Source organism: Culex quinquefasciatus, chromosome 3 (assembly GCF_015732765.1).
Source record: "Culex quinquefasciatus strain JHB chromosome 3, VPISU_Cqui_1.0_pri_paternal, whole genome shotgun sequence".
NCBI classification, from domain to species: domain Eukaryota; kingdom Metazoa; phylum Arthropoda; class Insecta; order Diptera; family Culicidae; genus Culex; species Culex quinquefasciatus.
Genome location: NC_051863.1, coordinates 28,761,565 through 28,788,288, shown reverse-complemented (window position 1 = coordinate 28,788,288; position 26,724 = coordinate 28,761,565). Strand labels below are relative to the sequence as shown.

At 40.7% G+C, this 26,724-nt stretch overlaps 1 protein-coding gene across 1 annotated transcript; it reads right to left on the bottom strand.

Annotated features, from left to right (window-relative positions):
- Window positions 1–641: 641 nt before the first annotated feature.
- On the bottom strand, window positions 642–17,754 carry LOC6038148. The gene is made up of 5 exons (XM_038262545.1): window positions 17,364–17,754; window positions 16,118–17,304; window positions 7,417–7,549; window positions 5,196–7,352; window positions 642–2,053 (listed from the first exon to the last, which is right to left on the bottom strand). The coding sequence occupies exons 1-5, from the start codon at window positions 17,481–17,483 to the stop codon at window positions 773–775; spliced, it is 4,878 nt and encodes a 1,625-aa protein (XP_038118473.1). The 5' UTR covers window positions 17,484–17,754; the 3' UTR covers window positions 642–772.
- Between the last annotated feature and the right edge of the window lie 8,970 nt (window positions 17,755–26,724).

Genomic DNA, 26,724 nt, shown 5'->3' with positions numbered 1-26,724 from the left:
GTGGAAGTCTATTACCACTTCGGAAGAAACCGGTCAAGAAAAATGTCGAATGGGAAGCAGCGGTAGCGAAACCAAGCCAGAGAGGGTGAAGAAAAGCCTCAAGAAAACGTTCCCTCTCTTTTGTTCTGCCGTTCGTAAAACTGTTTCTTGACCCCTTTCTTTTGAAGAGCATACCGGCCCTAACACATTAAGAGCTATTTTTTCAATGAACTCTTATTTACAGAGATAAGATAGCATACCAGTTTTTGACGTAATCGGCAAGTTATTCTGTCGTCGAACTCTACCGTTGCCCTCCGTTGGGATGTCATCCATGACCGCCGTGTGAAGAAGTCCTGCAAAATATTGAATAGAATTGATTTATTAGATTGATGATTTCATGCCTAAGTTCAACAGTGCTTAATTCTACGTTGCTTGAACGGTGTGCCTAAATGCATTTGAAAACAGTTGGTAAATTTAACGGAATTTTCTGTTAAAACTTAATACTATTGATTAACCAAGTTTAAAACCTAAACAAAAATGCTAAGCTAACGTTTAAAAAAAGTCGTTCTTACTCGGATTGCTTGAGCGTCTCAGTAAATGCTTGATTTTCCCTACAGCTAGTAATGGTTAAAAAAGAAATAGTCCAATTTGAGCACATACACTTTGTGAATTCTATATAGTGAACAGTTTATTCGTAAGGCACGCGCATGCAAGGCGCTAAACACTTTCAACGTCATTATTCTTCCGATAACGATAAAACTTGAGCTAAAAAATAAAACGCATATCGCGAATACTACTCCTTCCGATACTTCTCCACGTTGAGCCGCAACGTCGGCACCGAAAGCCGATTCTCCCCACCTGAGGACGAGCTCTGATGGACGGACGAAATGCGCGATTCACCGGAAAACAAGCCTGCCGTCAGGTTAGCTAGACTGCCTTCGGCAGTTCCGTTATTTATTTCCCGTGGAGTCCCCGACGAGGATTTGCTCGCCGCGACGGGTGTCGACGTCCGCTGGACGTTCTTGTCGGTTGTCGTTTGCGTGAGCAGTTCCGGCGTCGAGGTGTTGATGTGGCTAATGTCGAGAAGGGATTTGAGCAGCAGACTGCACGGGCTGGACGAGTCCGAGAGCGAGTTGAGATCGGAGTGGGTGCGGATCATCAGTTCGCGCGCGATGAACTCTTTCAGGTTGAGGGGTTTTCCGGAGGCTGCTTCGTTTGAGGAGGGTTTCTTCCGGAGGAGATCTTCCGCTAGGGATAACGAGGAACTGCTCGAGTGATCGTTGAGCACTTCTTGGTTCTTTCGGAGCATCGACGAAGCCCACTTCATACCGAGCTGGTTGAGATCACGCCCAAGCGATTCGGTGGCTTCGTCTTGCTTTTTGGAATGCTTACGCTTCGACGGAGATTTCTCAACTTGTGGCACCGTTTGGACAATTTCCACAGCTTCAGAGTCATCCGAAGTCGATCGGTTTGAATCGTCCAGCGAATTGTTGAACGACTTATCGATGATGTTGCGTAGCTTCAGCTCCGCGACCACGTCCGGAAGGGACGCACTCGAGCTGGAGTTGCTTCCCCCAGGATCCGTCCCGGACTGCTTCTCACCACTCTTCAGCGTGTCTTCGGTGACGTTCATCTCGGGCGCCGACAAAGGGTACTTCTGATAGCGCAGCTGATCACTCTTCCCCGTAACCTCAAGCAGTTCGTTCAACCGCGACAAGCTGGTCCTTTCCGGATCGAACCGGGTTCCGTCCAAATTTTCCCGCCGCAGGTACTCCTCGTAATTCGGGAATCCTTCATAGCCGAGAGCGCGCGCATGTTCCAGTAGTTTGTCGCGAGCTTCCACGAGCAGCTGCTCGGCCGGATCCAGCCGGAGTTCGCTGGCCGGAATGGAAATGTTTGTCTTGGAGGCGAGTGGCGTCTCCACCTCCAGAATGGTGGACAACTCGTGGGCGGCGTTTGCCTCCTCCAGCTGGGGGCTGAAACGGCGGATGGCCACCGGAGGTTTGGCACGCTGCGTAGACTCACTGGTTGTCGGCTGAGGTTCGTTAGCCTCGGAGAGAACACGTGCAGCGACCTGTTAAAGCAGAGAAGAGAAAAATCAGCGTTTGAGTAATGGAATCCTCGGGTGGCACGCCGGCGTGATTTTAAGCTAGCAAGGCTCTAACAATAGCAACTGACTCTAGAAAAAAGTAAACTGACCTTTAAACTTCCTTGCTAAAGAGCAATTCCAACTCAAATCAGGATTTTTTCTGGTACTTTTGTACCCGACCCTCTCCGATTTTAATAAAACATTGTAGACATGTAATCCTAGGCTTATATCTAGAGTGTTTTTTTTTAAATAACCTATAGGACCTATTGAAGAAAAAAACTCTAGATATAAGCCATTTTTGTACATATGGAGCCAATTGCACTCGAAAATTACATTTGAAAAGGGCATAAGTTATTTTAGTATTTTTGTGTTTTGTAATTTACAAATAACTGTATTTATCTCGTAGCCGATACATCCTATCAAAAAGTGATCAAAGACAAACTTGTAGGAAATTGGACGGACTATCTGAAAACATACACTGAAAGAAAAATACACATCCCTTCTATGAGATTGAGATTGAGATGAGAAACGATTGAGAGATTCGATTTTTCAGACAATTTTATATAAAAGTCTCCATATTGACCAATGTCCTACGTCCAATCCTTGTAAAAATACAGCGGTTTTTAAATTTTTTGGTGATTTTTTACCATTTGTAAATGACCGACTTAATTTTTCAGTCTCGTAAATATTTTTACCGGGAAGCTCGTCCAATTTCCCATATGTTTATCTTTGACCACTTTTCAGTTTGACTCATTTTATTATTTTTGTAAGCTTATTTATTGTCCAGGCTGCTATTAGGTTTTACAGCGTGACGTCACGAGCGCACACGCACACACATTTTTACTGAGACACACGTGCAAAAAATGTAAACAGTGCAGCCAAGCTGTCAAATTTCTAACCTAAAAACCGAATCGGCGTAAAACCTAATTGTGAAAGCTGACAAAAATCAAAATTTGAGCGCAACCTGTACACGCTAACGACAAACCACTACCTTTTTTGTTCGGCCTGACAGATTTTTTCGTGCAATAAAAGTGATGCGCACTTCGGGTTGGTGCTCTGCCGTTTTACGCGTAATTGTCCCATGTCATTTTTTATCGATTCTGACTTTTTATCATTTTTAAGCATAGTTTTACGTATACTTTCAGACACATAAAAACTAGTACTTTGTTCAGAAAATCATTGAAAACAACACCAAGTCTGTTTGTCCCATCGTTGAACTTCTACGCATAATTGTCCCACCAAGTATTTTCTTACACGAAATCATGAGTTTTACAAAGCATTTTATCTTGTTTACCTGCAAGAGGATTACAAATAAGAGTGATAAAATGTTAATCGGGGTGATTCTGGACTTATAGGGTGAATAGGAACCCACGGGACAATTATGCGTAGAAACACAGATATCGATCGAAAAATTTCAATCGCGTTTTTCTCAGTTGCCATTTTTTTAACATGGGACAATTATGCGTAGAACGGCAGTGCTGTGCGGATAATACCATCCACTTGACTACACTGAAAAAATATCATATTTTCAGTTATGAGCTTTTAAGCTTATATCTGTGAGCCCATACATCCAATTGAAATTCCATCGGTTTGAAAAAAAATTGACGTTTAGATCACTATTCAAAAAAAACTGTTCAAGTGAATGATTTTTGTATATTTTTAGAAGAGACGTGCCATCCTGCATTTTTCGTGAGTCTTTTTGGAACATTTTAGGCTATTTCCTGAAGAAATTGAAGGAAAAAATCGTGACATCACCTTAAAATTTTACTTTTCAACCTAAAAAAATATCATACATGCGGCGTGTACTTTTGTTTCAGTGTATTTTTTTCGGAAAGCCCGTCCAATTTCCTTGTCTTTGACCGCTTTTTGTATTTTAAATTTTCAATGAGATTAAAAAAAAACGATTTTTGTTAAAAGGATTGATCTATTTTTTTATAATACAGTCTAGCCTGGATTATCCATCAGTTTTTGGTTAAAAATTGTCAGATAAAATTGAAATAATTACGAATTTGGTCTTCATTACACAAAATTTTAAAAAAAATCGTTTTTTCAACACTGAAAATTTTGTAATATGCTGCGACGCACAATTTTGAAAGATATTTTTCACTACAGGAAACTATATAAGAAAATTATTGTCAGCTGTATTTATTATTATTAAGGCTTTATTTTTATTTAAAATTTTATTTTAGTTGAAAATGTTATTTCTACTATACAGTACTTGTTTGTTAACTGGACTGAGAACGTGGCCCAGTCACCGAATGGTGCTAGCTAACGGGGCTGAAAAAATACGAGGGAATTATGGATTCAAAATAAATATTTTCGTGATCAAATATAAAAATAAAAGTTACTCTACTTTGCTTGCAATGTTTACTTTTCATGTTTCTTCAATTGAGACTTGAATTTTAATAAAATCTAGAAAAAGTTTGGCCAAGTTACCGAAAAAGTACTGTCATTAAAATATAAAATATAGTTTTATTTTTTTCTGAATTTTTACTTTCGTCTAAAATTTTCTAAAAAAAATCAGGGGTAATCAAAGCATTTTTCATCTCGAAATTTGAATAAAGTTATTTATTAAATTTTTCCACAAGAAACCGTTTATTTTATATTGAAATAAATGTTATTTGCAATGTGGATATTAAATGACCCAAGATTTTACATGGATTTTCAAAATAAAAGAGATTTTGGAATACAAAATTATTTTACTAAATAGATTTTTTTGGAAATACATTTTTATATATTTTGCAATATTTGAGATTTTAATGTTACATGCGATTTCCGCATTTTTTTAGAAAAACTTAAATATTTACAAAATATCATATAATTTTTCAAAAATATTAAATTTTATATTCAGCAATCATACGACGCTCTATTTTTTATAGGTTTTTTCGAAACATTAGAGAATTTCGTAAAAAAGATGGATTTTTTTGAAAATACCGTTTTTTTCTGAAAATGCTCAAATTGTTATATTTTTTAAAACGGATGTCAAACCAAGCCAAATTTTGAATTGATTTGCACAACATTAGAGTTAAAGCTCAAATTTCAAAAACTACAATAACTTTCTAGACAATCGTCGTTTATCGTCAACAAACTTGGCAAACGAAAATTTGGAGAGCAATCTCAAACTCACCTTCGGAATGTCCTTCAACAGCGGTTCAAATTGCTGCTGTTGCTGTTGCTGCTGCGGTGGCACCGCTGCCTCCCGCGAGCTCAAATCCTCCGACGACTCAAACTGGGGCGCACCGGCGTTCGGCGGTCGCACCACCTCCGGACTGTCCCGATAATCGGACGACGTCACCGGCCGTGACATCGCAATGCCGCTGTCCTTGCTGAGGCCAATGTGGCGCGTGGCGGCCGCTGCCGTCGCCGACGCCGACAGGATTCGGTTGATTTCCTCGCTGACGGGGTCGTCCTTGGAGCGGGTCGACTGGGGACTGGTTTCGACGCTGCTCTTTGAGGGGAGTTTCGGAGGGAGTGGGGGGAGGTCCATGTACTTGGTGGACGATTCCTGGTGCTCGGTTGAGGATAAACTGTTTTCGATGAGTTTCTTTTTTTCTTCTCGGACCTTTTGGATCATCTCGGACAGTTCGGAGATGCGCTTGCTGCAGCTTTCCGTTAGTTGGGAGTACTTTTGCAGGACTTCCTGTTCGTCGCGATCGCTCAGGTTGATCACCTCGACGTGGCCTTGTGGGGTGATTATTTTGGCCACCTTGGACGGTAGCTTCTTGGGTGATTTAAGAATCGACTTCAGCGGGCTCTCCTTAACCGGAGGCGATTGTCCAATTGGTGGAGCGACCTGTTTTGGCGCGTCCGGGGTTTTCGGCTTTTCGCGACGAATCTCCCGCTCCTTGCGGTTCAACGTCCGCATCCAGATGTCCTCGACGCGACTAATGTTCTCGTTAGCCGATCCCGTCAGGTCCTGCTCCTTCAGCGTTTCGTCAATTTCACTCAAAAAGTTGTAATTTTCGTCGATAAAGTGCCGAAGACGGTTCATTCTGGACGGATCTTCCTCGAGGACGACCGACTGGTTGCCGCTCACGTTTACGACCGATTCGTGCGGCGTGGACACGCTCGTGGAGGAACTGACGCCGAGTTGTTCGATCGACTGGCGGGACATGCCGAGCAGACGGACGATGTACTGCATGAGGTTTGGGTTGAGTTGGTTGGGGCCGTTGATTGCAGGCGGAGGATTCGGGATTGGGGCTGGTGGAGCTTTTTGAAGTTGATGTTTCGGCGGTAGAGGCTTTTTGGACTTTTGAGGTTGAATCGGTTCCGTGGTCGGGTTTTGGACGAGCTGTTTAACCAACTGACCAACGCGATTGTCTATCTTGGGCGGCAGTTGACGATAAATCGTTGACGTAGTAGAACTTATCGGAGACTGCTCGTGTTCTATAATTGGTGGTTCAGGAGCAACTTCCTTCACCGGTTTTGGTTTGGGAGTTTCCGGTTGAACAACGGCATCAACTACCTCCGTTGCCTTCTTCCGCTTTCGAACTTCCGAAGCGACTTTCTTGGGAGTCTTTTTAATCTTCTTCTGACTTTTATCGTTCAAAGTTATTACAATCTTAACCGGAATGTCCGACCCGGATTTCACACTGTCATTAGAGGAAGTCTCCTGCTCAACCCTGGCATTTCCAGGCGCCTCAATGGTAATCGGCACCTTCGGTGCTACCGGCCGCACTTTCTCCCTCTCAAACCGGTTCATCTTCTCCTTCAACTGCTTCTCCAACTCGCGAACCGCACGCTCTTTCTCGTGCAACTTTCGCTGCTGCTCCTCCAGCTCTTCCTGCCTTCTCTCCAACTTTTGAACTCCATTCTCCGTCTGAACCTTGGTAGACTTCATCTTCACCGGAGCCTTTGGCTCCTCAGGTTCCTCCTCCTTTTCCAACTCCTCCGTCAGCAGCTTCCTCTGCTCGTTAATCTGCTCCAGCAGTTCCTTCAACTTGACAATCTTATCACCCTCCCTGGGCAACGGAATCCCCGCACGACCACCACCTCCACTAGGATCCAACCCCAACAGAATCGTACTGCAACTGTCCGAACTGTCCATCATCGACTGTCCAACATCACACAGGGGCATCTTCCCTCGGGACGCCGTCGCTGCCGCCACATTGATCTGCGAAGGCCGCTGACGTGGGTCATCTTCCGGTGGTGCTTCCCGTACCCTCGGGCACGTAATCAGCACGCGCTGCTGGATCAAATCCTCGACGGCGTCGTTGGCGCGCTTTTGGCGCGTTGCCGAGCGCTGCCGCTGGCGGTGTTCCGAAGGGACGATTGGTTTGGTGGGCTAGAAAAGGATTTAATTTTGAGTTGCGGCTGGAGTTGACAAATATGTTTAGTTTTAAACTCACCGGATTCTGGCTTTTGACGACGCTCTCTGCCTTGACCAGTTTGTCCAGCTCGGCCTTAAGGTTTTCGTAATCTTTGCGCGTTTGCAGCTTCTCCAGCGCGAGCTTGGAGCGGTCTTCCTGGTTTTGGGGTTGTCTGTTGGAAAAATTCAATAAATATTTAGTATCCTTATCCTGATTTTTAAACTGCGAGTGTTGTTGAGATTTTTTTGTATTTGAGTTTTAGGTGAAACTTTGTGAGTATTTTCTCTTTTACCAAATAAAACATTTTTAATCATTGGTTGCATGTATGTTCGCAATTCGCAATTCGCAATTTTCAGTGTAAGAACGGGCCTTGACCGATCTTATGCACTAGGTTCCCGACGAACACGCACTGCCCTTACACCTACATCTCACCCTTGCTCTGAGTCAGTACGAGCAGCACGCTAGAACACGCTTTGAGTGTTCGTGCCAGGCATGCACACCTTCTTTTCCGGTTACGCATTTTAACTCGGCCGGGGGTGGTACATTACGTAGGGTTTGATGTAAGTATAAGCGCCTAACCATTTAAAGTGTGCCTATAAACTTTCATTAAAGCAAACACTGTTTTATATTTAGGTTGAATTCAAAAACTAGTTGTTATTTTACTGTGAATTGTTTTCTCCTGAAATCATTCCTAGTGTTGAGTCGTGTTTATATGTTGCTATTTCTTTTGTCGCGGTGTTTTGTTACAATTTTTGGTCCTAAGCATTTTATAAAAGTTTTTCAAAAGTACAATAGTAATATTTCTGTTGATTCTTTGATCATTCCAAAAATTGAGTAAGGGCTCAAACCTCACTTGTTTTCAAGAAAAGGGTGAAGATTGAAAACAATGGACAGTGAAAGAAATATATTATTGAAGAATCAATAGTAAAAGAAAGATAGTAATTAATGAAGTAGATAAAGAAATAAACAATAGTTAATAAATAGAGGCAACAACCAAGCTTAGATTGTATAAGGGCAATTTATAGGGCAGATGAAAAATTATTCAAATAGATAAATAAAGATAAACAAAATTCACATCGCTACCAAATTAAGGGAAAACAGACAGTTTGTTACAGCAGCATCAATTAGTAAATAGAGTGGAAAAGCGTTGAGAAATAAGAGAATCAAGAAAATAAAATCGAAAACAAATGGACGATAATAAACAGAAGGCGTGTTAGAGAATCAGTGAAACAAAATAAACAGAATATAGATGGTAGATAGAGAGCCTGGAGCCTATTAGAGGACGGACATCTCAAACTAAAAGCACCAATCGAAGCACGAGAACTTTCAAACGGAGGTACCAATCGAGCAAAGGATTTTGCTCGATAGGCACCTCCGCTTGACAGCCTCCGCGCCTCGATTGGCACTTCAGGCCTGAGATGTCCGTTCTCTAACAAGCTCCAGGCTCTCTAATGGTAGATAAAAACGGAAAGAAGAGAAACCCCGTTGTGCGATGTTTCAGGTACATCCACAGCAGTTGACTCAACATACTGCGAATCAAAACAATACCGTCTACAATCACAAATTACTTCCCTTTCCTACATTGTTGCGCCCCTTTCTTTTAGCCGTCTCGACTCTGACCCGCGGTGGTCAAAGGTTTACGATCCGTTTCCACAGGCCACCAGCTAGGTCATCATGAAAACCAAGCCAACGTGGAGGTAAGAAAATAGGACACTCGCAAGGAACCAGAGCTATACTGTTCTGATCAAGATAATTCGGATGATCTAACAGAACTACGGATGTAGTTAGTTACGCTCCTTCCAGGATGTTCCTTACGTGGACGTCAACCGAAGAGCATGCAACAAGGTCAGTACCATTGCATGCTCTTAGGTATCAATCCTTGGCCTGCTCATTGGTTGCATGTATGTTGAAGAAAAAATAAATATATTCTAAAACTGCTAGCTATTTCTTTTTTTTTCAATTCCATAAGAAATACGCATTATAAATAACATTTTTTTAAATATATAGAATTTCCAGAGTTATATAAACTTTTATACTAAGTAGTTAGTAAAATTAAATTCAATCCAAATAATTTTTTTCATCAGTCAGGGATGCCTATTTGGAGTTGGGAGACTGGATTTATGGTGATTTGTCAACAAATAACTTTAACTTTATTGTACTTTTTTGCACCTTTATTGATTTCTGTAATAGTATTTGTTGTATAACTTTTTATAAAAATCATCTTTTCATGAGCTTTTTATAGCAAAATGTTCGGCATGAGTTTCTGAACAAAACGTAGTACCAGGTTTCTGCCAAACTTTAAATTGTTTACATGTTTTATCACAAATTGTGCATAGTGCCCAGGGGTGTTAATACTTATTTTACATACTTTATGTTAAAAATAATAATTAAAAAATGTATTAATTATGTTGTTGCCACCTACATTTTTCAATATAGTTCCGGAGAAGATAAATAACAAATATTTAAAAAAAAAAAGTTTAAGGTAATTTTTTTTGGGGTGGTCCAGCCGCACATCGTTGATGTTGAAACCTCTAAACTGGGTCCTCGTCCTGTCACGTCCGTCAGTAGTCTTGTCGTACATTACAACTAGAATCAGATCTGCCAATGAATTAGTACACTTCGACCAAATAAACACTGACGCTGTATGGATCTGACTCTAGAATAAATGCACAGTTGTGTGTTATTCATAAGTCCAAAATGTTCAATTATTCATATAAGTCCAAATATTCATTTGCTAACTAACTTGAATTGAAAATCTATACTTTAATCTAAAATCCTCAAAATTTAATGCTCAAGCTAAACATTCCTTTAACTACTTCTATCAAAAACAATACAAATTTATGAACAGTAACTGATATACAAATTTAATAAACATCGCGATTTGAAAAAGAAATGACCATTTACGCCAAAAAAATCCGTAGTTCCTCGATTCGCAACAATGGTCGAAACAAAACTAATCCAAAAACTTGATGACTTTACAAGGCCCAGGAAAAAAAATCTTTCAGGTAAATTTCAACCATTTATAGATAAGTACAGTAGCTGTTCGGTAACTGGGCTGAGAACGTAACCCAGTCACCGAATGTTGCTCGTTAACTGGGCTGAACAAAAAATAACGAGGGGACCACCGATGCATAATATTTTCCAGATGAAATATAAAAATAAAAGTTACTCAAATTTATTTACAGTGCTAATATGAAAAGTATATTTCTGGAGTTTTTTTTTGAAAAGGACCAATAAACCAAATTTTCAGTTTTTGCTTATTGGGTGTTTTTTAATACCCCTGACTCAAGGCGGTTTCAAAAACACCCAAAAAGCAAAAATTGGAAATTTGGTTTATTGGACCTTTTCAAAAAAAACTCCAGATTTCTTTAAGAGCGAGTCCACGAACAGGGCATACCCCTTTGTATGGGACGTCGTTTGGACCTCACCAATCTGCCTGAAATTTTCAGGGGTTGTTTGTACATATAAAACTAGCATCTGGCCAAAATATGAGCACTCTAGGTCAACGGGAAGTGGGGCAAATCGGGACACAAAGTTTGGTGGTTCAAAAATGCAACAAAATGCAGGAAAAAGCATCCCAATTGGTTGAATCTAAAGGGAGTTATTGGTATTTTAGTGAAAAATAACATAATTTTCTAACTCAAATAAAAAAACTCGGTGAACCTCGTTGGATAAATGTACGACTCGTGCTGAAAAATCCTCTTTTTGCAACATGTTGCATAAACTACTAAATATTTTAAAATTTTTGAAATCAACTCATTTTAAAAAGGGCATAATATTGAAATTTTAAGAACAAAGAGAGAAAGCAAAGAAAAAGACAAAAAAATAAATTTTATTTGTTGTCTAGATAATTTTAAGATTTGGTGGATAGTTTAAAATGAGAGATTTGACAACCCTGCAATAAAAAATAAAACCTTAAGAAATCGATGCTCTCTTGCACCATCGAAATATTAAATTAAATTAAAAAAAAAGATAATTCGAGAGGAATATTCTTTATAAAAAGTTGTACAAATGACAGATTAACAAGAAAAGATCGAAAAATTTCACGAATGTTTCATGTATTAACATTGAAAATCGGACCATTAATTGCTGAGATATCGTCATTAGAAAATGGTGGGCTGTTTGGGTGAGACTTAGAAAACTTCAATTTTCGTGTTTCTTTTTCTTTAAGCCGCTGTATCTCAGCAACCCGAGGTCCAATCTTCAATGTCTCTTAGACAATTTTATAGCAAATTTTCTGAACTTTTCAAAAAAAATATTCTTAGAAATGGTCACTCATGGTCACTATTTTTAAAAAATGAAAAACTGCAAATATTTCGCTAAAATCAAACTTTCGGTGGCTATATCTTGAAAACGGAGCCCTTTATCAAAAAATCTGTAAAGTACTTTTCGATTGCAAATTCAATTTTGCATTAAACAATATTGTCAAACTTGTTTTTGCATGAAACTTCGATTTTTTCCAAAAATCACTATTTTTTCAAAAATTCATAACTCGGCGGCAGATTTTTTGACCATGTTTCTCTATGGCTCAAAAGTTGCGGATTTTTGTCCCCTAAAACTCGAAAATCAAAAAATACGTATTTTGGGAAATTGAGTTTTAGTGCTAAAAAAGTTGAGAAAAAAATCTGCAATTTTTTTTCCGTGTACCTATTTTTTTCTCAAAAGTCCTCAACAATACCTACAACTTTGCCGAAGACACCAAATTGATCAGAAAATTCACTCAAAAGTTACAGCTGTTTGAATATTTACATTTTTACATACCATTTTTGTATGGACAGCTGCCAAAAATTGTATGGAGACTTGTATGGGTGAACCAATGACACAAAATAGCTTATTTGGTCATAGGGAAGGCCCCCACAAAGTTTGAGTCAAATCCAAAAATACAAAAAATAAAAATGGTCGAAATCGGCCGATTTCGTAGAGAGTTGCTCAGATATTAAAACAAATAAAAAATAAAAAAAATAATGAATTTTAAAACAACAAAAAGATAAAATGTCAAATATCTTTCTAAAAATTGTATGTCCTTTACCAAAAAAAATGCATTATTTAAATCAGGGCTGTGGAGTCGGAGTCGGAGTCGGAGCCGGAGTCGGTGGAGTCGGGTCTTTTTGGAGACCTGGAGTCGGAGTCGTCAAAACTCGAACAGCTGGAGTCGGAGTCGGAGCCGGAGTCGGCTAAATTTTAAGAGCTGGAGTCGGAGTCAGAGTCGGAGTCGAAGATTTCTGATAACCTGGAGTCGGAGTCGGAGCCGGGGTTATCTTAAATTTAACAAAAAATATGTTTATTTTATTTTATTATAGAACAGCTTAATTTACAAAACATCTAATATTTTTTAATGATTTATCAGATGACATTATGTTTTTGAAACTTTTTATTGTGATTGAAAAGCTCTAATTGTGTTATTACACTATAATCACTAAATTATAACCTCTTACCCAAGTATGTAGTATCATAATTTAAAAAATAATAAAAAATATTGGTCTAATTGATTCTTGAATGCTTCCTTTTGCCTATATTTATGTGCCTTTTCAATTCAAATTTGACCAAATTTCATCCAGTTTCTGAAAAAAGTACACACACAGTCATCTTTTACCCGATAGCATATGTCTTGGAAGTTTTAAGTTAAATCATTTTCTAGGAAAAAATTACGAGATACATAAAAAGATTAAAAATAGTAATCACTGTTTTTGCAAATCGAAAAAAGTCACTGACAGTTTAACTTTTGTAACAAATAATCAACGACAATAACAATCTCTTACTTGGAACTCAACATGCGCATTTTGTTTATAACTGAGTACATGAAAATCAAAGTGTTGCATTTAAAATAATTGAAACTAACAAAAAATATCAAAACAAGTTGCTACAAATTTTTAAATAATCATTGATTGTTGATGTTGATGTTTTTTTTAGGTAAACTATTTTGATATCGTTGCAAATTATCGTTGAACAAATCTCAAGAATTCAGTACAAAAATGAACTAATAAAAAAATGTGTAGAACAAAATATAGGATTTGAATTTATTTTTCAAATATTATAAAAAAAAACGTTACTTAATCCACCCTTAGGTGGTTGGCGCCTTCCTCACATTTAAAGGGTGCTATCCAAAATGCAAAAAGTGCGCAAATAACACTTAAGTACTTATAACTTTTGATGGGGTTGTCAGATCTTCAATGTCTTGGACGCGTTGGAAAGGTCTTTTAAATACCTTTCTGAAAATGTATAGCATGACGGGTTTTCTTACAAAAAACACCCTTTTTACAATCTTCCGGACTTTTGTTAAAATCGTTTTTTTAGCATAACTTTTGAAGTACTTAACTAAACTGCATAATTTTTAATAGCGACTTATGGGACCCCAAGACGGATCGAATGACGCCAAAACGGACAAAATCGGTTCAGCCAATGTCGAGATAATCGAGTGACAATTTTTTGATCAACATCCCACCACACACACAGACATTTGCTCAGAATTTGATTCTGAGTCGACAGGTATACATGAAGGTGGGTCTAGGAGGTCTAATTGAGAAGTTCATTTTTCGAGTGATTTTATAGCCTTTCCTCAGTAAGGTGAGGAAGGCAAAACAAAATCAAAACATTATCAACTGGTACGAATTTTCTCATACTGTTTGTCCCACGCCAATATGACGGAAGGTGATAATCATTGGGGGATGGCGTCGCTATTTTTAGACCACATTTTCCACTTTTTCTCATCGAAACCGACTACTTTATCGACTTCATTTTGCTGGGCGAGATAGGACGCCGTCTATTTTTAGACGATGACTCAGCACTTTTTCTCTCCTTCGTTTCATTTGTAACGCCACGTCCCTATTGCAAATCAATGTACCTTAAAAAAATGAAATATTTGTGACCTAGAAAATATTTTACTTGTGGATACATATTTGTATTGCCTTCCTCACCTTACTGAGGAAAGGCTATAGAATCACTTGAAACTGAACTTTTCAATTAGACCTCCTAGACCCACCTTCATGTATACCTATCGACTCAGAATCAAATTCTGAGCAAATGTCTGTGTGTGTGGTGGGATGTTGATCAAAAAAAATTGCACTGGATTATCTCGGCACTGGCTGAACCGATTTGGGCCGTTTTGGTCTCACTCGATCCGTCTTGGGGTCCCATAAGTCACTATAAAAAATTATAAAGTTTAGTTAAGTACTTCAAAAGTTATGCTAAAAAAACGATTTTACACAAAAGTCCGGAAGATTGTAAAAAGGGTGGTTTTTGTAAGAAAACCTGGCATGTTCTACATTTTTAGGAAGGTATTTAAAAGACCTTTCTAACGCGACCAATACATTGAGGATCTGAACCTTATCAAAAGTTATTAGCACTTAAGTGTTATTTATGTACTTTTTGGAAGCCGGATCTCAGATATCATGATGAAAACGTTGTCCGGATCTATCATGCAACCTGTCGTTGAATGGGTAATCAAAAGACCTTTCCAACGCGTTGAAAACAATGAAAATCTGACAACCCTACCAAAAGTTATGAGCACTTAAAAAGTGTTATTTATACACTTTTTTAGGACAGATCTCAGATATTTTGATGAAAACGTTGTCCAAATATATCATGCAACCTATCTTTGGATAGGTAATTTAATGACCTTTCCAACGAATGTGAGGAAGGCACCAACCACCTAAGGGTGGATTAAGTAACGTTTTTTAATATATTTTAAGTATTTTCATATATTTTGATGGAGGCGCAAGATCATTCATAAAGCTTCGTTTTAGGTGAAGATTCACGAAGTATCGTGCGCCTCCTTTTTAAAGTATATAAAATTTTAAAATTAAAATAAATTAAAAATTTCCAGGGTAAAATATTTTCCATGTCACTTGAATTTTAATGTTCAATAGATCATTAAGGCCAGGTTTCTTTTAAGTTATTCTTTCAAAAATAACAATTCAATATTTAAATTTATTAGCTTTGAAAAAAATATTTTCAAACTTGAGGTTAAGCAAATAAATCCAAATTTACTTACAAAACTGTTCTTCTCAAAATGCCTCTAAAATTGAAGATATTTTTTGATTTCTGTTTCTATAACGTATAAAACTTGTAACCTAGAAAAAAAATTTTCGTTTATTTACTTTACTTTTACTTAACTTGTTTTTCTTGAGAAAAACATGACGCTTAGAGAGTATTTAAATAATCATTTTTATCAATGTTTTAAAACTAATTAACTAATAATAATTAACTAACTTTTGAAACATTTAAAAATATGTGGAGTCGGAGTCGGCTAGAGTTGGTAGGCCGGAGTCGGAGTCGGAGTCGGAGCCAACCATTTGTTGAAAGCCGGAGCCGGAGTCGGAGTCGGAGTCGGCTAATCTGAGAAAGCCGGAGTCGGAGTCGGAGTCGTTTGATATATGACCCGACTCCGCAGCCCTGATTTAAATTACAGGGTGGTTAAAAATCTTCGCGGATTTCGCGATTTTCGCGGCGCGGATTTCGCGGATTTCTGTTGAATGTTCCTGTGGGTCTATCTTCAAGAATACAACGTAGATTTCGATGGCTAGTGAAAATGTTTGTCTAAATCTAGTATTTCCAGAAGAAAGAACGCAAATTTATCTAAATCCTGCTCGGTGAGAGCAATTTAGATTTCCGCGAAATCCGCGAAAATCGCGAAGATTTAACCACCCTGAAATTATAAAGTTGTCTTGACTTTTTAACAGTTAATCAGTAATCAGTGGAGAGAGATGTTTAGATAAAGGTCTAAAATTTATTCTAAACTCACCTCCTCGCCTTCAGCATCTCCTCCTGCAATCGCTCGTGCCGCTCCGCTTCCTGCATCGCATTCATCTCACCCTCTTTCACACCCTTCGCGTTCCGATGGACCATTCCCACCGGCTGCTCGTACTCCTTCCGATACTTGGTTAGGTGGTCGTAGTACTGCACCTTGGTGGAAGCCCCCTCTCCGGTAGCAGATTGCTTCGACGAACTCACCGTCGTCGGTGGTGCCCTCGGCCGTTCCAGTAGCTTCCGGGCGGGTTTCCGCGGCGACTCCAGAATCGAGTGGTCCTGGTCCAGCGCTGTGCTCGTCGGAAAGGAGAGAGTGTTTTCGCTCAGGTCAGCGTCGAATTGGACCGCCTTTTGGGAGGAGTAGGTTGTGGTTTGGTACGGTGTTGGTTTGTGCGTGTTCCGGCGTCGCTTGATAAAGTCCGACACTTGGGTGAACGGTTTCAGCGGGGGAATCGACGCCGCCGGACGAGTGGCGATTTTTTGGGGTGGTTGACTGTGGTTGTAGTGCAGAGTGTCCGGTGAGGTAAACGAGTTGGCGTTGTAATACAGTGTGTCTGGACCGGTGCGGGCGGAGTTGTGCGACGGAATGTTTTCCTTGTTTTTACCTGAGCTGGGCAGGAGCAGTTCTTCGTCGGAGGAGGAAACGAACTCGGGCGAGAGACTTCGCAAATCTGGGACCGACTTCGTCTTGGGACCTTTGCGGAACTGCTCGAACGCACTGGGGGTGTTCACGGAGGAGGAACTATCATCCTGGGCGCGTCGGATCGGGGCAGCCGGCTGATCGACCAACGGTTTCTGTGGCGGAGAGTTGACCTGAATTCCAACGGACTTGCTAGGTTTGTACTCTTTTCGCTTGCGTGGCCGTTGGCTCTCCCTCTGCTGGATCTGTTCGGCCAGTTTGGTCTCGGCTTGCTTGCCCCGAACCAAGGCCGCAGCTTGCTGGGCTGCCTTCTTCTCTTGGAACCAAATTTCACACTGCTCGGCGGCTTCCGCCGCCTTGTGCGCCTCACCCACATCTTCCAGACAGAACTGATACTCGGACTGCAACTGGGAAATGTTCTTCTGCTTCCAGCGCTTCAACTCCTCCTGCTTGATCTTTTCCACATTGGCCAGTTCTTTCTGTTTTGCCGTTTTAAAGTTTCGGCGAACTTTCGCGGCCAACTCCTTGGATTGCTGGCGAACCTACAAACAAAAATTCCCTTTAAACTAACTGACTCCTTCAATTACATGATTCTACGAACCTGCTCCAACCGAGCCCGTCGCCGTTTGTCACTGTCCGCCTTGCGGACGCTTTCCAAGCTGGCGAACGGATCCGGATGCGCCTCCGGCGCAGCGGCGTGCACCGTAATGTTAACGGACATTCTTCACTTTACTGCATCATCGAATAGTTTAACAAAATATAATTCACTCCAACCGCCACTAATTTAAACGCGTAAATTTCTGAAATGCCCAAAAGATCCAGCTCAAAAATTCAACGCAATTTGAAGATCTTGACAGTTTCGTAACAACATCTCGCGGCTGCAGGCGTTTTTTTGGTTGTTCTCTTTTTGACCTTCGTTCGTCAGCAGCGGTGTGTTCCACTTTTTTTTGTGTTTGCAACGGCACCGTCGTCATGGCAAACTGTTGAATGAAAGAAGCGGGGTCCGAAGATGTGGTAAGAAGATGTCAGAAAGAGGAAGAGATCAGAATCGGTAAATTCGCCACAAGGGTTGATAATTAATCAACCCACATTTCCGCCAGAGTTCGCTGTGAAAATTTTACACGTTGATTTGGAGATTTCTAAATTTTACTTGAAATTTTAAAAGCTTTTCAAATTTAATAAAAAGTGAAAGTACGCAAAAATGGGTTATATTTATCCAGCAATCTAATTAGGCTAAAGAGAGATGCACTCAAGGATGCACTCAAATTCCAAGACGTTCCAGCAGGATTCTAGCATTATCACAGTGCACCAACATTAGAAAAAAATGTGGCGGTCATGCCATGTTACACTTTTTTTGGAATGTTGGTACCACTGCGAGATTTTGACATTTCGGGCGTTCACCATTCGAACGCCATTTTCGCTTAAAAATATGGATAGTTATTTTTTCTATGAAACCTTGTTTTACACTGGATTTAACACACTGAAAACCCAACCATGGTAATTGATACCATATGGTAGGGTTAAATTGAGAACACGCACCGACGTATTTTTGCTAAAAACAATCCGTGTTTAGATTGACTGATTAACGCAGTCAGTTTTACTATGTCGAGAGCGGAATGGTAATTTTAACCCTCCAATATCGAGAGAATGATAATGATTTTGTAATTGCTACCATGCAACTTTGTGGAAGTATGGTACATTTGACCATATTTGCGTATACTTTTACCAAAAAGCATAGACTAATAAAAGACTACACAGTGGACTCTGAACCATGACTCAACCTTTTTATGACCCCTCGGCAGGACCGGTTCACTGTCAAAAATGACGGATCGATATGTCATCAACTGGCAGCTCTGACTTTGACATGACATTTCGCGCAATGTTATTGTTTATGTTTTTGTTTTGATTCAAACGGAACAAGTTCCGGATGAGGACGATGATTACTAGAGTGAACCATCGCCCGGGGGGAATCTCGAGGGTGGTCGAATTTCTAGCGATTCACATTCCGCGTGTCTGCTGAAAGATGGACGCGCCTCGCTAGAAGGTCATTCCGGGATTTTGCAACAAGCAGCTCCCGATCGATTTCGGACTTTCAGTCGTATCCTCCCAGAAAACGATCACGTGAACACCGTCGGGTTTGCCAAGCAGGCCGCCTCCGGTTAATACCGCTGGGGCAAAACCGACTTCCTCCAACCCGGAATCTTCGCCCTGAGAGGCTAGAAAGTTCTTGGAGACGCTATCTAGACCTCGACGTACTGCACCTACTTTAAAAACCTCAACACGGCCAAGATCTTTGCCCCTAGCTTTTCCCTTAACTGCCAACTTGGCATTCCCAATCCCAGCGATAACGTCATCAAATAAAAATTTGTCCCCGAACCAATTTTACCGATAAAGAGTACGACCTCCCCTGGCACCGATATGGGCGAGCTGTACGCGGGGGCAACAACTGGAACTGGCAACGAGGAAGACGATCAACCTTCCGCTCAGATTGTCAGCAAGCAGGGACAGGGCATGCGCATCCTTGAAGTTACCAGCGGAGTTCAGCACAGTTTGTTCCATGTGTAGAAGGACTCTCACAAAAGAGGGCCCGGAACCAAAACCCGCCGAAACAAAAACGCGGATACTTTGTATCATGTACTTAAGGGTTTATTTATGAAAGTTATTAAAATAATTCACATAGTTCTTCTTGACAACTCCTCGTCCTTCTGGATGGTTTTCTTCAGCTCCAGAATGGCCTTTTTCAGCAGCTCCTTCTCGTAGGCGTTCACCTTGGGTTGACCAATTTTCTTCTCGAGATTGTGTTACCCAGCAGCAGCGGCATGGAGAAGTAAATGTCCTTGAAAATATCCGAGCGTACGTACGCACACTCGATCACGTTCTTTTCGTCATTCATGGCACGGTCCAGGGCGAGGGCAAAACGGGCCTGGCGTAGGCCATCGAGAACGTGGCCGAACCGGCATCGGCCTCCTGAATGTGTTCCGTCAGGGCGGCAATCTTATCCTGGGGAAGCTCTGGGATGCACTGGCATGATAGTGTCGCCGGAGTGACCACTAGTAAATCCCGCTCTTTCACCAAACAAATATTGCTGCACAGCTGATTGATTTCTTCGGAGGCTGCTACCTTGATTGCAAAGCAAAACAAAAATAAACAAGATGCGCGCGTAAATCAGCACAAAACGAAATCGAAAAAGTCAGCGCTGCCAGGTCGATCTGTCATACGAGGGGCTAGCCGATGCGGTTCACCGTGGTACCCGCGGTTCACAGCTTATGAGTCATACTTTTTTGAAAATTTTGTTCGGAGTGTTTAGTCTTTAATTAGTCTATGCCAAAAAGCCTCAGTTAATTTGATAAGCAGCATTTTTAGCAAATGTTCTTAAAATTACCATGGTCGGGCTTTCAGTGCAGGATTAACAACACAACACAATAATGTAGATTTCAGTAAATTTACAACTTAATTCTTAAAAAAAATTAAATCCTAAGTTGTAATAAATATTAAAACGAAAACTCTGAGAATCTTAAAATCCTGAAATACTGAACTCCAAAAATAAAAAAATATCAAAAAAATAAATATTTTTAAATCTTTAATCTAAAGATCAAATAATGTAACGATCTAAAAAATTTAATAACTAAAAATTTACAAACCTTAAACAAATCTTAAAATCCATCAAATCAAAATAAAAAAAATCATAAAATCCTAAATATGAAAATCAAAAATCTGAAAATACCCAAAATTTAAAAATTCTGAACACCACAAGGAACACCAGCAATTAAAAAAATATTAAAATTGAAATATCTAAGTATCTATAAACCTTCATATCAAAAGATCAAAAACCAAGTCAAAAACTCTAAAAAATATTTATATCTTGGAATCTAAAAGGTGAAAAACCTATACAAATCCATACATTTAAAATTCGCAAAATCCATAAATTCAAAATTTAAAAAATCTAAAATTTTCCAAATCCTTGTAAAACTTCTATCGAAAAATTAGAAAGAGAGATGTGAGCCGGTAACAGAGAGCGAAACTATCGCAAATTTCTTTTAAAAAAACTTAACAGCTGTTTGACAGAAAGTCTAACCCTATTTTGTACTTTAAATTGCATGATGAATCTCAAAATCTGCGAATCTTAAAATATAACAATCTTAAATAACGAAATTCTTAAAATATAAATATTTAACGATCTAAATATCAGAAACATATCAAAATCGAAAAATATAAATATCTAAAAATAAGAATATTAAAAATCTTGACAGTTTTTATCTAAAAATGTATCGAGAAATTAAAAGTGAGAGTGTGTGCGTGCAACATGGAGTTAAACTTTTTGAAATGCCATGGGAACCTTCACAGCAACTGCACAGAAAGTTTAACTCCATGTTGCACACACTCTCACTTTTAATTTCTCGATACATTTCTGGAGTTTTATTTGAAAAAGGTCCAACTAACTTTTTTTTGCTTTTTGTTTTTTGGATACCCTTGACTCAAAGCGGTTTTAAAAACACTCAAAAAGCAAAAAAAAGTTTATTGGACACTGAAAAAAAGAGGATCTAGATTTATAAATCAAAAAATCCATAATGGGTTCCCAAAAATCTAAATTTCATAACTAACCTATAATTTTCGTAAGATCATAAAGTCATTTTCCCTTCATTAACTCAAAAAATATATTAAAAAATCAGAGCTTAAAAATGAGAAAAAAACAAAAAATCACAAAAAATATAAATTTTAAAATCATAAAATCTAGGATCTTAAAATCCAAAAATCTCAATACAGTAGACTCGCTCTGTGTCGATGTTAAAGGAACCGTCGAGAGTGGGATGCAAGGTGAGAGGTTTAAAATTATTGAACGAAAAATCACAGCAAAAAAATCAAACTGCATGGAGGACTGAAAAAGTAATTGACAGATGGAGCAATATTGTTATCGAGAAGATCGACAGCCGAAGAGTTGAGTGTATCCAATATTATTATTTTTAAGCTCAAAATGCTCTGTAATTACTCTTAGCTTTTAAAAAATGTAATTACACAAGCCGACTCGATCCCAAACAGGTCCCAGCATCTCCGACCTAATAAAAATAATTGTAAGAAATTCATAGATCTTAAAATCTAAATATTCAATAATCCTAAAACAAAAATAAATAAATAAACAAATAATAACTTAAAAAAAAAACAATAATCTGAAAATTTAAAATTCCCTAAAAACCAACAATAAACAAATCTTAAATTAATCAATACAAAAATTATAAATCTTAAAACCGACTCAAAACTGTGAAATTCGCGAGTATTGTAAAAACTCACTGTTTAAATTTTAAAAAATCTAATTTCTTAAATTCTAAATTTTGAAATCTTAGTATCTTAAAAACTTAAAATCCGAAAAATTTTAAAGCTTAAAGTCTTAGACCTTAAAATCTGGAGCAACATTTGAAAGGGGCGGTACGACATTGCTCTTACGGCCTTTAGCGGTGTATGCACATCGGAAGGAACCGGTCAAGAAAAATTTCAAATGGGCAGCAGCGGCAGCGAAAACAAGCCAGAGAGGGTGAAGAAAGGCCCCAAGAAAACGTTCCCTCTCCTTTCTTCTGCTGTTCGTAAAGCTGTTTCTTGACCCCTTTCCTTGCGATTTCCATACTAGCCTTTTCATTACACGCATTTAAATGGGGCTAAAGGCCGTAAGAGCAATGTTGTAGGCAGACATGCATCGGCACTAAGAGCTCTTCTTAACGGCACTCAACTTGTTCTGGTTGGCATTTAAGTTTAAAGTAATGTTATGCTTGTTGCCAGTTAAAAACGTCTTGTTTTTAGCATGAATAATGTGTAGAAAACATTGGCTCATTGGGAAAACCGACTTCAGGTATATTTTCATGTGACTGTTTTCATAAGCTCTTAAGAAGAACGTCTTAATAGCTCTTTGAGTGCTTTTAACGGTTCTTAACCTATATCTCACTTGTTTTATTATATAGACTCTCAGGGTCTTCAGGAGCCTTAAAGATTAGCGTAATAAGTGTGCTCTAAACACTGGCACAACATGCTGGGAATCATCTACGCCAAATGCCAAACAAGTTCTTCTAAAAGAGGAGTTAGAGCGGATGCACGTCTGGTTGTAGGTACTACCCCTTTCGAATGTTGCTCCAGAAATGATAAAAACGAAATAAATTTTGACAACATGCGACATGTCGTTAAAAAACACCAAATAAATTTTGACAAATTTCGTTATAAAAAAACTTGTATTCCCTAGAACATGGCTCAATAAATAAAACAAAATTGGATACTAGATTGGATATATATAAGGATATCAGTTTTCAAAATACAATTTTTCGCTACATTTTTGTATGGACAACTCACAATTTTAAATGGATCAGGATGTGAACAAACTAATTAAAGAGCTGAATTCAAAATGGTATCTCTGATTATAAGGCTTTTCAAGGTTAAGCCTTATCCTCGGCTTTACGCAAAAATCAAAAATACCCTTGCTATCATTTCCGGTCGGCCATTTGGCGTTTGAATGTTTGATTTAGAAAATCATTTAAATCTCGATTCAGTTGGCATCAATTAAAAAATGGTTTTCTTTGTCAAATCGTGTTTAATTTTTCTAGAGAGAGAGCGAGGGAAAACACGACTGGTTGTGGGGAAAGTTAAATGTGGAATGAAGTTTTATTGAACGGAAAACTTAAAGTTAATGATCACCGATTGTCATTGATTACTTCGATCTTCATTACTCCTCCTCAATCAGTGATCTTGAAGTCCCATAGCAGCGCGATGTAACTCCAGTTTCTGCTTCTGTAAAGGCTTGGTCAATCCATCGGCTACCTGCACTTCGGTGTTGATATAGGTAATCTCGACATCGCCACGATCTAGTGTGTCCCGTATAAAGTGGTGACGAATGTCAATGTGTTTCGTTCTGGAGTGGAAACCACCGTTCTTCGAAACGGCTATGGCGCTCTGGTTGTCGCAGTAGATGACGATCTCCTCATTCTTCTCGATCCGGGCGCGTAGACGTTTCCACCACAAAGCTTCTTGTACTGTGGCAGACAAGGCCATGTACTCCGCCTCGCAGGTTGACAACGCCACGGTTTGTTGTCGTTTGCTGCACCACGAAATAGCTCCACCTTGCGCGATGAAAACGTATCCCGTTACAGACTTCCGGCCCTCGCAGTCTGCGGCCCAATCAGCATCCGTGTACCCCTTGATGTCTGCGTTACCGTCCTTCCGATACGTCAACTTGAACTTCGATGTCCCTCGCAGGTACCGCATCAGGTGTTTGACGGCGTTCCAGTGCTTGTCTCCGGGGTTGTCGTTGAAGCGGCACAGAACGTTCACGGCGTGGCATATATCTGGACGGGTGCACTGTCCCAGATACATCAGGCAGCCCACTGCCTCCTTGTAGGGTACGTTCGCCATCCGCTTGGCTTCTTCAGGATCGGTTGGTTCCATCGACTTGGTCAGATTTTCGGCGGCGTTCATCGGTGTGGCAACCGGCTTGCAGTTGGACATCTGGAAACGAGCCAACACAGACTCAACGTACGCCTCTTGGTCCAGTGAAACGGAGTCCTTGGTCCTTGAAACACGAATGCCCAAGACGTGCTTAGCTGGGCCAATATCCTTCATCCGAAATTCACCACAAAGCTGATCCTTGACCTCCTTCCTCCAGCGCTTGCAGTTGCTGAAGATCAGCAAGTCATCCACGTACAGCGCCAGAAACAGAACCTTCTCTCCGACGACCTTGTAGTATACGCACGGGTCGTAGTCGGCACAAGTGAGACCAAACTTCTTCAACGCAGCATCCAGCTTGAGGTTCCACACGCGGCTGGACTGCTTCAAGCCATAGAGTGCCTTCTTGAGTCGGCAAACCTTCGTCTTGTCTTGGTCGTCAAAACAGGGCGGCTGTTCCATATAGATTTCCTCGGTCAGCTCACCTTGGAGGAACGCGGTGATGGCATCCATCTGGTCGATCTGGAGATTCATCCTGGCAGCGAGCGCAAAGAGGTACCGCAGGGAACTATGACGAACCACAGGGGAATACGTTTCTTCATAATCCACCCCCTTTCGCTGAGAGTACCCTTTGATCACCAGCCTTGCCTTGTATCGATCCACCTTGCCGTCAGCGTCCACCTTCGTCTTGTAGACCCATTTGCATCGAATCGCCTTCCGATCAGCTGGTAGTTCAGTCATCTCCCAGGTCCCGTTGCTGATGAGAGCATCGTACTCCTCCTGCATCGCACGTCTCCAGCGGTCGGAATCGTCACGTGTCAACGCTTCTTGGTGCGTACACGGGTCATCGAGATTGCGCTGTGAACAATTGGAACCAGTATCGCCATCGTGGACATCAACATGGGAATACTTGCCGAGGGGTGGGCACCCCCTATCGTTGAGCATCAACCCATGTTGGAAAACGTCGTCAACTGGTCTTTGATTTGATGACGACGAGGGTGCAGTGCTGGCAGCATTCTCTCGTCGGGCAGCTGAAGTGGACGGTCCGTCCATCATCGGGGCATCTGAAACACGCGAAGAGCGCTTACCATTGCACTGGACATCGAAATCTTTATACTTGCCAGGGATTGCGCGCTCCCTACCGCTGCGCCTCAACGCCTGTGACTGGGGCGGATGTGAAGATTGTCGCGGCGGGAGCGCAGGAAGTGTCACGGAGTCATCAGCATCCTCGAACTCGTCCGAACTTGTATCGGATGCCTCTTCTTCCACTTGCTCGGGTTCTTGAGCAGGTTCCGGCTCTCGAACAGGTTCTGGTTCTTGAACAAGTTCTTCAAAATCCAACCTCACGTACGTCGACTGTGGCCCGTTGGTAGCTTTGAGAGTTGTCCTTCCGTCGCGATCCGCCAATCCTTCATCGAGGAAAGTCACGTCCCGGCTCATGAAGATCTGCTTCGATTTCACGTTGTAGAGACGATAGCCCTTCGTCTCCTCGTCGTACCCGATCAGGATACATTCAACCGCCTTCGGATCCCATTTGCGCCGCTTCTGTTTCGGTACATGGGCCATCGTTGTCGTCCCAAACACTCGCAAATTGGACAGATCCGGTTTACGACCAGTCCAGGCTTCTTCTGGTGTCGTCTGAATCCCCGTGCACGGAGATCGGTTGATCAAATACACGGCAACAGCCGAGGGGGACGTCACTTCCGCGCTAACCGAGCGATAAAGCTTCCTTTTCAAACCTTTGCAGCGTTCACTTTCTCCTTTCCGCTTTAACTTGCTTTAACGCGCGTTAACCGCGATAACTTGCTTTTTGGCTTACCTTTTCTTGCGTTCTCGCATCACACTGCTCGATTTTTTTGACAGCGAGAACTGTCAAGAGCAAATGACAGTTCTCGTTGTCAAATCAGTCGAGCAGTTTGTTTTGCTGAATTTTTCTCCGTCACCCGGACGGAAAAAAACGAAACGAAACTATTGGCACTACGCCCCCCGGGGCATGGCCTTCCTCTAACGTGGGATTTCTGCTCCAGCGCCTCTGACGAGACAGGAGAAACCGGACGGATGGGGGGTAAAAAACGGTTGCGCCCGGAGTGGAGGAAGCATTCTTGCCGCGTTGTGCTGGTCAAAAGGGGCACTAGTGGCCAGCTCTAGCGAGTTGGTAGCTTTCGGATGGACACTCATGAAAACGGGAGTGTTCCGGGTTGCACGATGAGACCGGCGTTGGGTGCAAAGGGTCTGCCAACGATGCTGTACGATTATGAATCTGCTCAGGGGAAAACTGGGGGGCGGCAAGGTCACACGAAAGGTGTTGAGGCCACTGATGGTGTGGGTTCTGGTCGATTCACACGGTGCCAAAAAATCCGTCTGAGCTGTATTAGTAGTAGCAATATCCGAGCACGGATCGGATGTCCTGTCAAAGCACCAACACAACCAAGCAGATACACCAGAAGATCTACGGTAGAGGAAGCGTCTGCATCGAGCTGCCGGAAGTGGTTTAACGTACGCTGGGATTGTCTTTACAGAGAAGAAAATTGTAACAAGCCGCGGCT